Source organism: Chionomys nivalis, chromosome 25, assembly GCF_950005125.1.
Source record: "Chionomys nivalis chromosome 25, mChiNiv1.1, whole genome shotgun sequence".
Classification (NCBI taxonomy): Eukaryota; Metazoa; Chordata; class Mammalia; order Rodentia; family Cricetidae; genus Chionomys; species Chionomys nivalis.
This window is the reverse complement of record NC_080110.1, coordinates 4319627-4335402: the sequence shown is the minus strand read 5'-3', so window position 1 is coordinate 4335402 and position 15776 is coordinate 4319627. Positions and strand designations below refer to the sequence as shown.

The following is a 15776-nucleotide window of genomic DNA, read 5'->3' as shown; positions in this document are numbered from 1 at the left end:
CTTACCTTCTGAGTCTTGGGCATGTCAGTGTGGCGCTGGGCACGGATAGAGCGGGCTGATTTCGTAGGCTTGAGGGGAGCACAGTACATCTCCAGCCTTCTCAGGTCACAGCTCCGGAAGCAGCACTCATCCACGATGCCTGTCTGAGGTGCCCTCCGAATGCTGGAGCCATAGCCTGTGGGCTTGTCTGCACAAATCAGAGCGGTCCTGGAGTTAGACAGAGCTGCCCACATCCACAGACTCCCATCGAATCTCTGGACGCCTCTCTTTAACTACGTCAAGTCTCTACTACTCCCACGTGTCACCCTTTTCCTGCACTATCGTCAGCAATGTCTGATCTATTATGTTCCTTTAGATTCCGGAATGTTTTCTGCAGTTAAGCCACACTCGTGCAAGAATTCATTCACCATACACTTACGTTTGTATTGACTCTGACCACGTTTTCAACAAGCTGTATTGGAGGATCTTGTTTCTGTCCAGTCCTATCACTTCTCTGTCTGTTATCTTTGCTGGGAGACCTTTAGAAGTGCTACTTAAAGCAAAACTACAGATCAAGCTTCTTAAAATTTTGTAAATGTACCGTTTCATTGTTAAATCGACAAGTTAACTGTATATATTGTGAGGGTACAGTATGATACTTTGGAATACATATATACTATCCAATGATATAATGAAGGTGTTTAGATTGTCCGTTATCTCAAACATCTGAGCTAGAACACCATGATCCTGGAAAAACTGCGTCTCATTAATGACATTAGTAAATACATACAGTTTTTGTACACTGGGCATCTCAATTGTTCTTAACTATTTCTGTCATAAAATTAAATTGCATATAGGCAAAATTTGACGTCTAGAAATATATCCTTATTTTCTTGATGAGAACCCTGAGACCTAAGAGTTTGAATGGCTTGCCAAAGGTCCTTCATGCAGTAATTGGTGGAGTCAGGATTTTAACTCCAATCTACTTACTGTTACGTCCAAGAGCTTTAGGGAGCCCAGAAGATATCGGTGTGTAACTCTAGAAAAGTCCCTGAAGCTCTTTATTGCATCTTTCTTGGCAGAATTGAGGATAAGATGAAACAGTGTGTTAAATAAAATAATGCACAGCACCTGGTACAGAAGAGGTCTTAACTACGTATTAGTCTGCGAGCTCTGGCTCTCTTTTCCAAGGTCTTAAATGATCTATGGAAAACTGTCTCTACCATTGACCATACCCAGAAGCCAAGAAACTCAGAGCTGATTACAGTACCAGTGAGAAGAGGCTTGCACACCACCCCAGAAAGCGTGGAGCAACCATTTCTGTTTCCTTGGAGTATAACAATTGGGCCGGGACAGAAGGAACTAAATGCCAGCGGGAACACTGATATCCAACATCTTTTGATACTTACAAACCGTTAGAGCTCTTTTCTTGGCTGGGTTCTGGTTTGATTGGATCATGTTTTTGATCACACTTCACACTTTTACTGACTTTCCGAATTCAGAAAAGGTCAAGCAAGCTTACATAGACCTTGACATACACCAGAATTATCCCTTTTTGGCACCATAGAACTTTGGTTAAATCAAGTGTTGTCTCTGTAGTAGTGTATCAAACATATAAAACATGAAGCTGGGCTGTCTTAGACAGGGGAATGTGATTGTGATCTGCTCCCATCTCCTTTGTATCCACTGGGAGGTAGGCTTCGTGAAAGAAACGTGTGAACCACTGACCTCTAAGAATCCAATTGACAACCTGATATATGCTTCATCTTAATTCCTGACCCAAGGAAGGCATGGCATTAAACACAGTCTTAAAGTCACATAAATCATGACACAATAATAGGATTCTGAAAGTCACAGTTTTCATCCATATTTTCAGCTTCCTTATTGAGGGGAGAGCAGATCCAGGGCCATAGCCTGCCGTCACTATCACTCTTGTTTGGCTGCCTCCCTGCTCCAAAGGTCAACTGTTTTATGGAGTTCTCTAAGAACCCAAATGTTTTCCCGATGCTTGGCACAGCAACCTTGTAGCTGCTTCCTCACACAAGGAAGGCTTATTCTCAGGGCAGCTGGAGGTAGGAACTTCGTGAGGGTTCCTTTGTGGTCTCTTTGGGAAGGAAGGGTCTGCTGCCGCTCTCTCTCACGGTAGATCCTGTGGGCTTTTTGTGCTTGTAGGCTTGGGGAGGGACCAGGCAGTTGAGCCCAGTGGAGTCTCAGCAGAGCTTTTACTTGCCCTTTGAGGGAAGACTAACATGGACGTGGACTCTGGGCTTTTGCCTCCCAGCCAGGCCCCGGCAATTTGAAACTCAACTGGTCCCCTGGGCAATGTAATGTTTTTTGTTTTCTTCGTTTTTTAAATAATCTTTTTCCGGGACTATAAATTCGAGGAAAGCCACAAATGGATGTGCATGGCTCTTGTAACTCACGGACTTCTACATAATTTTCTCTCTGGCTAGCCAATTAAGATCAGGGGATACATTTGGGTTCTCTTTGCAGGTAGGAAAAAGGAGAGAAGGAACCTGTTTCTTGGTTGTAGCTATCAAATAGTAATCTTCAGGTAATGACTGTCCTTTGTCTACATATACATTTCTTAAAGAGTATGCATAAAGAATCACTTGCTGATTATGGAATAGTTGGTTGATATTTGAGAGTAGGGTTGTAGAATTTTTTCTAGAAACTTCCAAACTTGACCAGTTCAGATACAGCTGTTTTCACAGCTCAAGATTATGAATTAAAAGTGGAGAGGGATGGATTGGGGATTCTAGGACCCATTTAAGTTTTCTATTCCAAACACTTCTCAATCTTAATTCTGTGATTCAAGCTTGCTCCAAGAAAAAGATGCTAGCCATTATCTTGGGATAGCAAAAAGCATTCCCATGCATTGCTTGACCCTACTTGGTGATTCTCAAGAGCCATGAGACAACCACAGGTCTATTTAATCTTTCAAAATAGACAATAACCATCACCACAGCAAAGAAGAGCACACTCTTATAGTACCCATCTTGCTGTATGTCTCAGAAGAGCTTAGAGTTTGATGTAGTTTGTTCTAAAGGGACCTGTGCTCTCCAACCCACAGGCTGAAGGATTTTGAAGCAGAGAGCTTTAGGATTTTTATATAATGTTTCATTAAGAAGCTTGATTTTATCTTGTATATGCATCTTTTTGGAATGCTGTTGGAGTAGGGGTATACATGTGAATTTTCCCATGAACCAGTTTGCTCACGCTATCAATTCTAGTGGAATGTTTTCTTTGTCAATTCATAATGATTACAATGAAATCATACTTTGTTCAGGATTTATGAATGTAACAAATGTTTACCTACTGATTTTTAAATTAATCTTTTGAAGTATCCTATAGACTTGATTTCAACAGTCATTACCTCTCAGTAATCAAGGGACCACAGTTGTGGGTCTACGTTTCAGGTTTTATCTTCAACTATTTCATAGTCTCTTTTTTAGAACCACAATAAAAGTATTTACAGTTATGGTCTAAAACAGGAAGCCTAGGGCAATACAGTTTATCAGATAGGCATTCAAGCAATCCTCTCCAGCATTTATTGATATAAGTATTATTTTAATTACATCTAAATCGCTGCAAGTTTCAGTCATTTAGTTATTTTTTAATGTGATAGAACTGGTTGCTACACCACCTATAAAAACTCCTTATAACATTTTTATTCTAATTTGCAGAATTAGAATTATCAGGAAAGCAGAAAATAAAATTGTGTTACCATAAAAGACTTTAAACAATTTGAAGAAAAATGTTAAACAGACTTTCTTGAAATGTAGTGAACTCCATGCTGCAGGAAGCAGCTAAGTAAAGTCTGTACAAATACCTTCCACTGACCTTAGGGGCAGAATCCTACAGTGGACATGGGATGGCTACTGTATTTCTTTCTATTCTGGGTTTTTTGTTTTTTATAGAAAATCTTGGCTAAATATTCAGCATAGTTGGGAAACACATTGTCTTCAAAAACAAGTTTCACATATTTTTAAACTTAGAAGATGGACATTTATTTTCTAATTATCGTTTGTGTTCTCCAGAATGCTTAAAACCTTCCGTGTTTTTACCCAATGCAATAGCAAAAGACAGGTGACCAGGACAGTCCTTTGCACAATGAGACATGATTGGAGAATTCTCTTACTGCCTACACACTTAACCGTTGGAGTATGTAATGGTTTGATGACAAGGTCTTAACATTGAAAATTTATAGTAGCAAACTTATTTTGCCAGTGTCGTGGTTCAGAGGTCGTCTAGCATATAGATCAAAGGCAGCTTGGCAGACAAGCTGGCCATCATGTAACCCAGACTTGTCCAGTAGTAGACATAGGGTTTAGGCATAACACACGGCTGTCTTTTAAACATGGGCCAACACACAGACTTCCAGTAGCTGAAGAGCTGACTTCTGTAATAGCAGTACTTCCCTATAAATAATGCATGGTCACTGGAGTAATTCAATAATCTTCAGGGCAAACTTGCTAGTTACAAGGGTTTGGGGCAGAACTGTGGTATCATCAAAACCACGCTAATTAGCTGAGTATCACATTTGGACAGGGATGCAAGTAAGTCACTCCCCTCCATCTCTGATGAGACGGATGCACTTTGGAGATTTAGCTGTGGTCATTATTTCTGGAGCCGAGAGTTCTGCCCATTCATCATGAGTAAAGCTACCTCCACCAATCTGCAGGAATTTGTTTCTCATCAGTTTCTGGAAATGAGCTTGAGACATCGCACTAACTCTGACTCTCTGTGAAATTTCCCCTTTTCTTGCTGAGGAAGGTTTTAAAACTCTCCATTGGGAGGAGTGGAGCATTGATTTGTGAATCAATATTTAAATAATGACAAATGCTAACACTTTCAAAATAGGAACATACCTGCTTTTGAAGATCTTCTATACTTGTTCTTCTCTAGGTTACAAAGTATTCAATAATTCTCTAAAACAATTGCTAATAGGAGGAAGAGGTACCAAAGTAGATTCTACGTCCTATTAATTAATTAATTTTTAAAAATTGAAATTAGGGCGAAGAGGCAAGAGAATTCAAAATGGGGCTTGGAGGCTGTTTCTAGAAAATTCTCAGTCACATGCATGGTAGAGAACATAAATGGAATTTCTAGATAATAAACAATTCGCCCTTAACTTTCATTAGCTGAAGATTGATTATACAACCAAATACCATAGTTAAGATCTGAATCAGAACATTGGTTTTCTTATACAAATTATTATTTTTTGCCAACCTCTATATTTGCTGACCATTCAGAATATCTCAGCGTGATTGGATTCTTAAGTCAGTGTTGGTCTGTGAGCAACCTTATCTAAGGAAAATTAATTCAGTTGACTTCAACTTGCATTGGATATTAGTAGGGAAGTTCTGAATATTGTATAAGTAGTAGTCTTGCAGCTTCCCAATAAAATTTCTTTTGTTGTCCTGAGAATAGACCACAAGGCCCTATGCATGCTGGGACACATTGCGCTACTGATGTAAGCCCCTAGCCTCATGTTTTAGCATTTCAGTGTTCTTCCTTCCTTGTTCCCTTCCTCCCTCTCTCCCTTTCTTTCTCCCTTCTTTCCCTTTGGCTTTCCATTCTTCCTTTCTTATTTCCTTGGAGACAGAGTTTTGCTACAAAGCTCAGAGTGGCCTTAACCTTGAGCTCATGAGCTCCGGTCTCGTTGAGTACTGGGATTGTTGGTTTATGCTACAACTCATGGCAATGTTTTAACTTTCATATGCAGAAATGGAAGTTATTTCCTGATCTTTCCTACTTCTGGCAGCTTCCTATGAAAAAATGGCTTGTTTCATGATTCCTAATATAAGGGAAACAATGATGAAACATCGTTAGCTGGGTGGCAGTGGCACACATGTTTAATCCCAGCACTTGGGAAGCAGAGGCAGATCTGATCTCTAAGTTCAAGGTCAGCCTGGTCTACTTAAAGTGAGTCCCAGGACATTTAGGGCTACTCAGAGAAACCCTGTCTCAAACAAATAAACAAACATTGTATGGTATTTCCTGTACTCATAGGACTTACATTATCTCTTAAAAACTTTATAGAGGTCATATTTAATTGAAATACACTAATGAGCTGTGTGTGTGAGTATGTGCTTAGTAAAGGTGGGGAAATGGGGCTTATTTCTGTTCACACGGGTGTGTACTTATGGAATCACACATATCAGAATAAAGCAAGTCCTCAATAGTACAGATTTTTCAAATCAGGGTTAGTTGCAGCAGCAGCAGCTTAAAATCCTATATTTAGAAATCACGCCTGATTGACCCTCTTCTAGATACTTGTGTTGAGGGCTGCATTTCTGGGAAAGGTCTTTCCAAAGTTTGACCTTTGGTATTTGTAAAAGTGGACACCGAGAAAATGTTCTGTTTTCTATGAACTATGTGTCAGAAGCAGTCTCGGCCACCTATCAGATGTAGGCATCGATTTCACTTTTGGCCTGTGTTAATTTTTAATTGGCAGTGTTTGCTAGTTCCACTCCTTCTCAATTGGATGAAGTCATCTTTTCTAGGAATCGTGACCCTGGGTGATCCACCCCACCCCCACCATTCAGCAGCCCTTTCTCAGCTACTAAATCCCTATAATGCCAAAGATCAAAGTCTCCTTGTTACCCAACCTTGTCAATGTTTATGTATCTCCGGATCTAAGAGGAATGAAATAAAGCATCGGGAGGCTGCTTCCTTCTGGAGAGTCTCTGTGCTTTTGGAAGCCTCAACTCAAGGGCAGGCATGGGAAGGGTACTGTTTGAGTCAGGGAGTTTAAGTGCAAAGCTTAGGGTCAAGAACGGCTGAGATTCAAAGCTGAAACATCGCTGTTTTAAGACTCTTTAGAGAAATGGGCTGACAGAGTGGGAAACAACGTGATGTATTACTCTAGCTGGCTACAATGCCCTGGAGGGTGAGCGTCTTGCCAGGACAGCAGAATTTACTAGTTTGGGGCTTCTTCCAAGACTTGGAGAAGATAGATACAGCCAACAAAATTATACTTTGGCAAGAGGAATGCTTCACAGCTCAGAACTGTTGTCCTAAGGGGATGGTTTTGGTTTATCGATGTCTAAGGTGAAAGGTAATGAAATACCAAGAGGTCATTGAAATTATCTCAGTGGGGCTTTCTATGGAAATTAGCTCTCATTAACTAGTTAGGCAGTGTCCTTCATTGACAATAGTTTCAGCATCTCTGCAATACCTGTCCTGCGGATGATGGAGGCAGGGTACCAAGTGCTTAAAGCACAAGGGGTAGAGTCAGGCAGCTCAGACTTGGCTACTTCTTACTCAACTGCCTGAGTTTGGGATGGAACCCAATCTTCTAAAAGTCAGAGCTTCATACATAGATTAGTCATATAAAAAAAATATATCCTAGAAATGCCGTGAGGACTAAGTAGCTTGGGGCTTAACGTCTGGCCTGCAGTGAACTACATAAGCATTGGCTATCTGTATGACTTGGTTTTGTTGATGAATGCAGCACACTGGGTAAGAATTTGTCTTCCTCACTGACTGTCTAAAATGCACTCTTTCCCACCCAAAGGGAAGTTTATTCGAAACAGATTTTCTAGCTAGAGAAGGGCTGTCTGCATTAAGGTGAATAACTGTTCCCTTGGAAGTATATCTAAACTTCATGTGTGCACACACCCTGAGCAGTCCTGCATCAACGGCAAGGACGGATCCTCCCACCAGGTCACGGTGCCAGATAGGTTTGTCTTTGCCTATCACTACCGTCGGTTTCTCTCAGACAATCTACCAGTTAAAATCATTGCTTTTCCGTGTCCAGCTTACTTCAAAACAGTGTGAGGGCATGCGATGAGTGTGGGTGGAACACACAAACAGAGAGGGGCCCTTCTCACTTTCAAACACTCCGTGACCTTCTCTTGTCTTGCTCGCCTTCCTCTCCCCCTTACTCTTGATTTCCCTTGTTTGCTAAGGAAAGCCATTGGTGGTTTCTTTTTCCTCACTAATGGCTGTCAGGCTGGACACTCATGCCATGCTGAGTTTGTGGTAAGCTAGGAATTAGATACGACTTCCCTCCTTGGATAATTGAAAGCTAGGGCTTCCTCCGTGCCTGGTTTGCTTTGGGAATGAGCCGTCATCAAGGTCCCAGTATTACCAGACTGCTAATCGCTACTCTGTCTTGGACTTGTGCCTGGATGTGGTAGAAACTATACGAGAAGGAATAAGAAGGATGCTGATGATCGCATGCACGAGCTTCAGTGTCCTCCTTCCCGCTGTTCCTCTCTCTGAAAGATTGGGACAAAAACTGGCAGAGAGTCTGGCTCTAATCTGGAGATAGTAGCCTGGTGTCGGCATTATTGCCTATGCATATAGTGTCAATTCTAGTGCACTCTCAGCTGAGAGAGGAACCTTGTGGTCAAAACACAAGACTTTTGCCGGGCGGTGGTGGCGCTCGCCTTTAATCCCAGCACTTGGGAGGCAGAGGCAGGCAGATCTCTGTGAGTTCGAGGCCAGCCTGGTCTACAAGAGCTAGTTCCAGGACAGGCACCAAAGCTACAGAGAAACCTTGTCTTGAAAACAAACAAACAAACAAACAAAGAAATGAAAAAAAAAACCCACAAGACTTTCATGACTGGAAGGCAACACCTCTCTTTCTGGTGCCACCGAGAGACGAATCGGCCAAGGGGGCATTAAAAACACCCTCCTTGTTTTTAGTTTTACTCTGGAGTCTATCTTTGCTGTACAACTTGGCACCTGCCCTGTATTCTCAGGGGCCCTGCTCCCTGTCAATCTCCTCTACTTAGTCTGATTTTCCTTTCTTTCTTTTTCTTTTTTGCTTGGGGCATATCTGGACCTTTTTCCTGGGGGCAGGTGTGACAGGGTCAGCATGGCAGGTAAAGGGGTGGCAGCTGCGGAGGAAGTCTGGCGTGTCTGAGGGGAGAGCCCTGAGAGGTGGAGGCCCTGAACAGAGGGGCATCCAGGCCTGCAGCAGAGAGAAAACTGTTGGAAGGCGGACTCTGCAGCAGCAGAAACAGCTCTTGGCACCATGGCAGGGGAAAAGGCAGGCAGAGTCAATGCCAGATTGAAACCCAGAGAGAGAGGAGAGGAGGAGGGTGGGCAGGAGGAGACAGTTTGGGTGTTAAGTGACATAAGTAACTATCTGGTGTGTGTGTGTGTGTACTCAGATGCCAGTTGGGTTGTGCACGACTGCCCTTTCATGCTGGTGTTCTCAGACTGCAAGATCCCAGGGAGTGTTTCTCTAGCACCCAGTGCTGGGCCGTAGGCACGGAGGGGAGAGGAAGATGGCGGTATGTTGAGATGCAATATGGCGGTTGATCGAGAGCAACACCGGAGCTCAGCCTGGGAGCCTTCTTGTGGACTCACACGCCAGCCAGATGCTCAGAGAGCCATTCCCATGGACAAACTGAACTCTTGAGAACATCAGGCACCCTCGCTAAAGGCATGACTCGCAACAGGACCGAGCTGGCTGGGCTTGCCACGTTTGGGATAAATAACGTTTACATACGGCACATGTGTGCCTTTCTGAAGTAAGAGGGAAGTGTAGCAAAGGAGAGAGAGGGAGGCAACAGAAGTGTCTTCTCTGATTAGTTTCAGGTGCAAGTTTCATCTCTGTTTAAGGATGGTTAGGACCAGCGTTAGGCTTGATAATGGAAAATGAAGAAAGATAACGGAAAATGAAGAAAATGCCAAGTTCTGATGCTTGACTAAGGGACAAAGACAAGAAAACCTGTGTGGATTGCAGAGGCCCTTCAAAGTAGGGTTCAGGTGTGCACTGGAAGGAGAATAGGAAAGAACCCAAAGGAAAGTTGTTTGTTGGAGGTATTGAAGCAATAGGAAGAAATAAACTACAACATTGATAACCAAGATCTTCATGAAGAGGAATGCTTCTCGTTTAAAACTGGGAATTTGCAAATGAGTCTTGCTATACATTTTTATAAAAATAAATCTTAAATTTTTAAAAACTTTATTTATGTCTATGAATGTTTTCCCTGCATGTATACGTAGGTATCATAATCATTCCTGGTCCCCATGGAAGTCAGGAAAAGGTGTTGGATCACCTGGAAGTGAAGGTAAAGACAGCTGTGAGCCACCATGTGGATGCTGGGAATGGGATCGTGGTCCTCTGCAAGGGTACTGAGTACTTTTAACTGCTGAGCTGTCTCTCTAGCCCTATAAAAATCCCTTTGAAATGTCCCTTTGATCATTAATCTTCATAAGACTCCATCTTCAAGAGGTGATAAGTGGCTCTCTGTCATACGGTGGAAAAGCTGTTAATATCATCAATTAGAATGCTATTGAAACTGTTGATCGGAACACTTCCTGGTAGTCAATGGGGTTCTATCTCCCAAGTTGCCATGACGTCTGTCAGTGGTGTTCCGACCTCCTGTGTAACATTTTCTTCCTTTCAGGTGGGCATTACAGACCCTCAGGAAAGACTAGATACCACTCATGGTGTTTCATCTTGGGCAATGTGACCTGGCTTCTAGGCAGGCCTAGAATGTCCATGGTTATCCAACATGAATGTCACTGGTATCCAACATGTTCCCAGGGGACAGTATCAGGTAATAGATAGCAAACATGGTTTTTAAAGTGTTCCCTTGATCTCATTATCCATCTCCCTACTTCTCTTTCTTTTACTGTCTCTCTCTCTCTCTCTCTCTCTCTCTCTCTCTCTCTCTCTCTCTCTGTAAAACCAATTCTTTCTGCAGTTACTAGCATTTTTAAATGTATACAAGAAGTTCTTAAACAAGTCAGAATATATTATTTGTCAAAGTACTAAGCAAGCCCTACAATTTGAAGCTGAATGGTTCATTTATAGGATAGTAGATATTATACTATAAATATATATAACAAGTAATTATATTACATCAGGAAATTTCAGACAAAAGTGGACTTGCTGTTAGATCATTATTACTTTCCTCTTTTTTTCATGGAGTTTTGCTGCCATGGTTGTTGCCCCTTTTTCCTAGTATTTGATTTCCTAAATAAAATCAAGAGACTTTATATGTTTTCTTCAAATTCTTTCATTTCAGCTTTTAAAAAAATGTCTTTAGGCATTAAAACAAAACCAGAGTCAACTACAGTGGTTTCTCAGCAAGTTTTTGGCAATCATGGAGCCTGTTAACTTTGATCTTTCCACTCCCAACCTAGCCCTACCCAAATGAGGTGAGCTATGAATAAACAGAGAGAAGGGGGGAGGGAAAGGGGAAAAGAGGGAGAACAAGAGAGTCAAGTAATAACTCGACTCCAAGTTAGAAGATGTTCTCATCCTTATTTCATCTGGGACCAATATCATGCCTACAGTCCAAAAGCCATTAAATGCTTTTTAGCAAATATAATTATCCACCAAGAAAAAAGAATCTGATTCTTTTAAATTTCATTATATTCAGCATAGAAAAACCACTTTGGGGTATACTGTTTGGTAGAGAAATCTCATTTTTATTTGTATTTATTTTACTATAAGCCTACACACAAAATGGCCACAGTGCTCTGCCCTGGGACTTGGTCTGAGGCAATGGCCTTTTGGCCTTCTGACCAGTCCCTCACTTCTGCGAATTTCCTTTCTGAGAACTAGAGACGGTTGCCTCAGAAGTCATTTTCCAGCTCTTCGCAAAACTTATTCACAGTTGCCGAATGAGTTGGCTTCGTGGAGAAAAGAAAATGTGAGACCTGATGTGACACCCAGCTGGGAGGGCTCTGTGGTGCAGCGGGACACCACACCAGCCGTGATGGCTTGTGGGCCATTGTCTTTCCCCTGACTGCCTCCGGCTGCCTCACTTTAACTCAGGTCCAGGGTTAGGGATGCTCAGTTGGCTCTGATGAAATAAACTCTGTCCCTGCTTTAGCAGAAAATGGAGGTCTAATAGTCTCTTGTAATATATAGTCTTGCAGAAGGGAAGCTTGCATTCTGCTTCATAGCTGGCCTTCCAGGACCTTCTTCATCATAATTCCATGCAAAGTGTCTTTCTCGTCTTTGGAAGAGAGGACATTTTAAAGCCCATGGGCTCCACAGACTCCACCATGATAAACACATGCGTATTCATGAAAGAACTCCATCTATAAACTTTTAGAAATGACTCTTAAGGTCTCCTAACCCTTACATACAATGGAGAAAGAGGAGAGAAGTGAATCTCTCGGCTTTGAGTTATAGTAGTTCTAATAAGAACAGACAGAGAGCACCCCATTCTCTTTTCACTGTGTTAGTTACCTTGTTCTGATTGTGATACAGTACCTGAAATAAACAATCTGTGGGAGGAACACTGTGGGAGGTTCTCCTGTATATGTGTTGCTTTTATTGGTTAATGAATAAGGAATCACTTTTGGTCAGTGGCTTAGCAGAGTAGAGCTAGGTGGGAAAACTAAACTGAATGCTGGGAGAAAGAAGGTAGAGCCTAGAGCCACCATGTAGCCACCAGAAGGGAAAGATGTGAGCTGTCAGTTGGAACCTTGTCCGTAGGCTACAAGCCTCGTGGTAAAATATAAAATAATGGAAATGGGTTAATTTAAGATATAAGAGTAAGCCAGAAAAATGCTTAAGTGATTGGCCAAGCAGTGATTGAAATAATATAGTTTCTTGTGATTATTTCAGGAGTCTGGGAGGTCGGAAAATGAACAAGCAGCCTCTTACAACAGAGGAAGTATATATTTTTTCAACTTGTGGTTTTAGTCCGCGATTAGCTGGTTTCGTTATTTTTAGGCTGATGCTGTGGGGAGGCAGAAAGCCTCATGCTAGGAAGTCATGGTAAAGGGTATTTTACCTCACGAAGCCTCGTGCTAGGAAGTCATGGTGAAGGGTATTTTACCTCACGAAGCCTCGTGCTAGGAAGTCATGGTGAAGGGTATTTTACCTCACGAAGGGATGGAGAAACAGAGGGAGTAAGAGGGGAGGGAGAAGAGTGTGTGTGTATGGCAGGGGGAGGGAAACATGGAGACGGGGATATATATGCTATTCCCTTCAAAAGTATGTTCCAGTGAAAGACCTTTCTTAAACCAAGACTGAATAAGTCCATGTGGGCACCATCAGCAGGTCCATCCATTCATGATTTTAACGCCTTTATGCTCCAATCACCTGGCAATCCAGGCCTTCAGCATGTGAAGCTGTGGGTGTGGCTTCACAGTCAAGTCAAACCCACCTGGACTGTGAGCCTGTGTCACTGAGGAGGACTTGAAAGAAAAGAATATCAGGAAACGGACAGACAAGGAACACTTTCATCTTCTTCTAAAGGCTCCCCTGTTCATGTTGCGCCTGACCTCACTTCTCACCATCTTTTCTGTGTCTGGATCAAGAAGATACTCAGATAAAGGTCAGTGGAGAAGTCCCAGTCTCTTCTCAAGTAGACTGGCTCCGTGGAGACTTGCCTTTGGCAGACACGTCCTGCAGTGGGACCATGAAATGCCATAAATTGCTCACATTCTTCAGAACATCTGTGCCTTCTTTGGCCAAACCTTTTCCTTGGTACTCAACAGGCCACAAATCACCCTCGGCTGCTCCTTCCAGACTGCGGATGTCCTAATACTCTTCTTTCAAATCAGATTCTTCTCTTGTCCTTGGCCGTGGCTCCTGGCCTGTGAGTCTTCTCAGATCCCCATCTGGGTTAGTCGTCTGAGGCATGCCCATCAGTGTTTCTCCAGTCTGCCTACCTGACTTGAAATGTTGCCTGTCTCCAAATGTCGTAGTTGCTAAGGAGGCTATGTTACCTCCTTTGAAGTTTAAATTTTCAGCCTGACTTACACAGAGTAGTGTAGATAAATACTTCCATAGAAGCAAGAATACTGATGACTGACAGCTAGCAAGCCAGAGGGCATTATGAGAGGACTCAAAGATAAAATCAGAAGAGGCTATAAATGTTTTCATTAAACACTGTTTTCTTTGTGACACTTAGGAAAACCAAAGCCTCTGCAACAACTTATAGCCAACAACATAGTTCCTTTTACGTGGTTTCTTTTAAACTTTTCATGTCTTATTACTTTGCATGACTAATTCATATCTTTGTAGCATCAATGTGGAGCAGGCGTTATGCCTTGTGTCCTTTTAATTTATCAGGAAGCTGAGATTTGTGGAAATTAAGTAGTCACTTAGTCTATTAAATAGCAGAGCCAGGCTGCCTTCCTGGGATAAGAAAAAAGAAACCATCTGAAGTTGACACCATTGGTGAGACTTCCACACCACAGGATGCTAACGCCCATGAAGAGGACAGCTGACCCTTCAACTCAAGGGTTCAAGCACTCGCATCTCACAGTCTTCTCCCGGGGAATATGTTGACAAGAGAGAGAAGTCTTTGGACTTCTGCAACCAAGGACACAGCTTGGGCATTGGACGCTCACATCCCATTCCTAAAGCCGTGGCTCAGTTTCAGATGGGGGTACATGGGGTGCTCAGCCTGGTTACATAGCTAGGCAAGTTCACTTCCGATCCTATTGACTTCCAAAGGTTATAACAACTTTAACTGATAGTAAAATAGTGAAGATTTACCCATAATTCAAATATCCTAACAAATTTCATTACCTTCATTTTGTAATTTTTCCTCATTCTCTTCCAGGGGTAGATTATTTTGACATAGCTACAATCGCAGCCGAAATTTAACGTAATGTTGTATTTCTTCCACTTAATGTTTTATTGCAAGCATTTCCTGATCTTCAAAGTTATAATTTTAAAGCTGCAGATATTTTATTGGGTAGATTTATCACCCTTACTGTCTTCAAGCCCTTTTATATTCCTAGATCTTTTGGCTATTGTCAGTTTTATTACCGTTTTAACTAACGCAGCAATTAAGTGTTCTTGTAAAGATAATGCTCTAAGCATAGGTCATTGATAAGAACGAGGGCTCAGGAATGGATTGGTTGAGGCAAAGGGCCTACTCTCCGACAGTCCTATTCTGCTGAGAGGCTGCTTTTTCACCACAAGTACCAGAAAGAATTTAGTCGCAGAAGCAGATAATTGTATCCAGATTTTCTCCCAGTGTTAGAAAGGAGAGAGCTAAGGTGGAGAAGTCCAAGCAGGAAGCTTACCTGCGCCCCGTGAATTAGAACAGAGGAACCACTTCCTCTTTTTAGTTACTAATGCTGTCTTCAGGAAGGGAACATGGGGGTGTAACCAAGCTTGAGCTTGGCATTTCAAGGTGTACTGAGTAGAAGAAAAACCAAGGGAAACGAGACTGATGACAAGAAATCTTGCTTCTCCATTTTCAAAAGCATCCTGCACCCAAGAGGTCTCTTCCCCAGAGAGGGCCTATGGACCACGCTTCCACGACGATACTACACCCAGGGAAGGAGTGGACTTTTGCCTCTCCTTATGCTCCTTTGAGCAGAATCTTCTATGGAGCATGGGGATCTTGTTCAACCTGCTGCAGGGTTACAGAGGATGCTGACAGTCTACCTTCCCATCTAAAGGGAGACTTGGGCAACCATCCTTGGTTTTCTGCTACCATATTATCCTTCCGCTTATGGCCTTTCATTCAAAGATTTTTACTGAGCACCTACTCTATGATGTAGACATTATTTTCAGCAAAAACTACAAACAGGAAGACATTTTAATAGCCCCTGAGGCCCTGGTGACTGTGGCGGCTTTAACGGCTTTGGGAGTTAGGGATGCTGAATTCAACAGTTCAATGACAAACATTCGGAGACAGTGTTTAAGGCCCAGTACAGCCCAAGAAATTTCGTTCAGGTCCTGGGTGTCCTCTGCTCTATTTCGATTCCATTAATCTCTTTGAACATGTATAACAACAGTCAAGCTGCATTGAACTATATCTTTGCCCTTGCCTTCTGTTTTTTGAAGACCAGCCCATTTTCCCAATCTGCTTTTAACTACCTGAAGGGCAGAAATTCCATCC

At 42.3% G+C, this 15776-nt stretch overlaps 1 protein-coding gene across 5 annotated transcripts in view; it reads right to left on the bottom strand.

Moving 5' to 3' along the window:
* The window catches only part of Igf1 (insulin like growth factor 1), a 75453-nt gene that overhangs the window by 20434 nt on the left and 39243 nt on the right, over nucleotides 1-15776 (bottom strand). For all 5 annotated transcript variants that reach the window (XM_057757862.1, XM_057757864.1, XM_057757867.1 and 2 more), the window contains one exon: nucleotides 6-187. In XM_057757862.1, the coding sequence (XP_057613845.1) occupies nucleotides 6-187 (182 nt within the window). The remainder of the gene's footprint in view (nucleotides 1-5; nucleotides 188-15776) is intronic.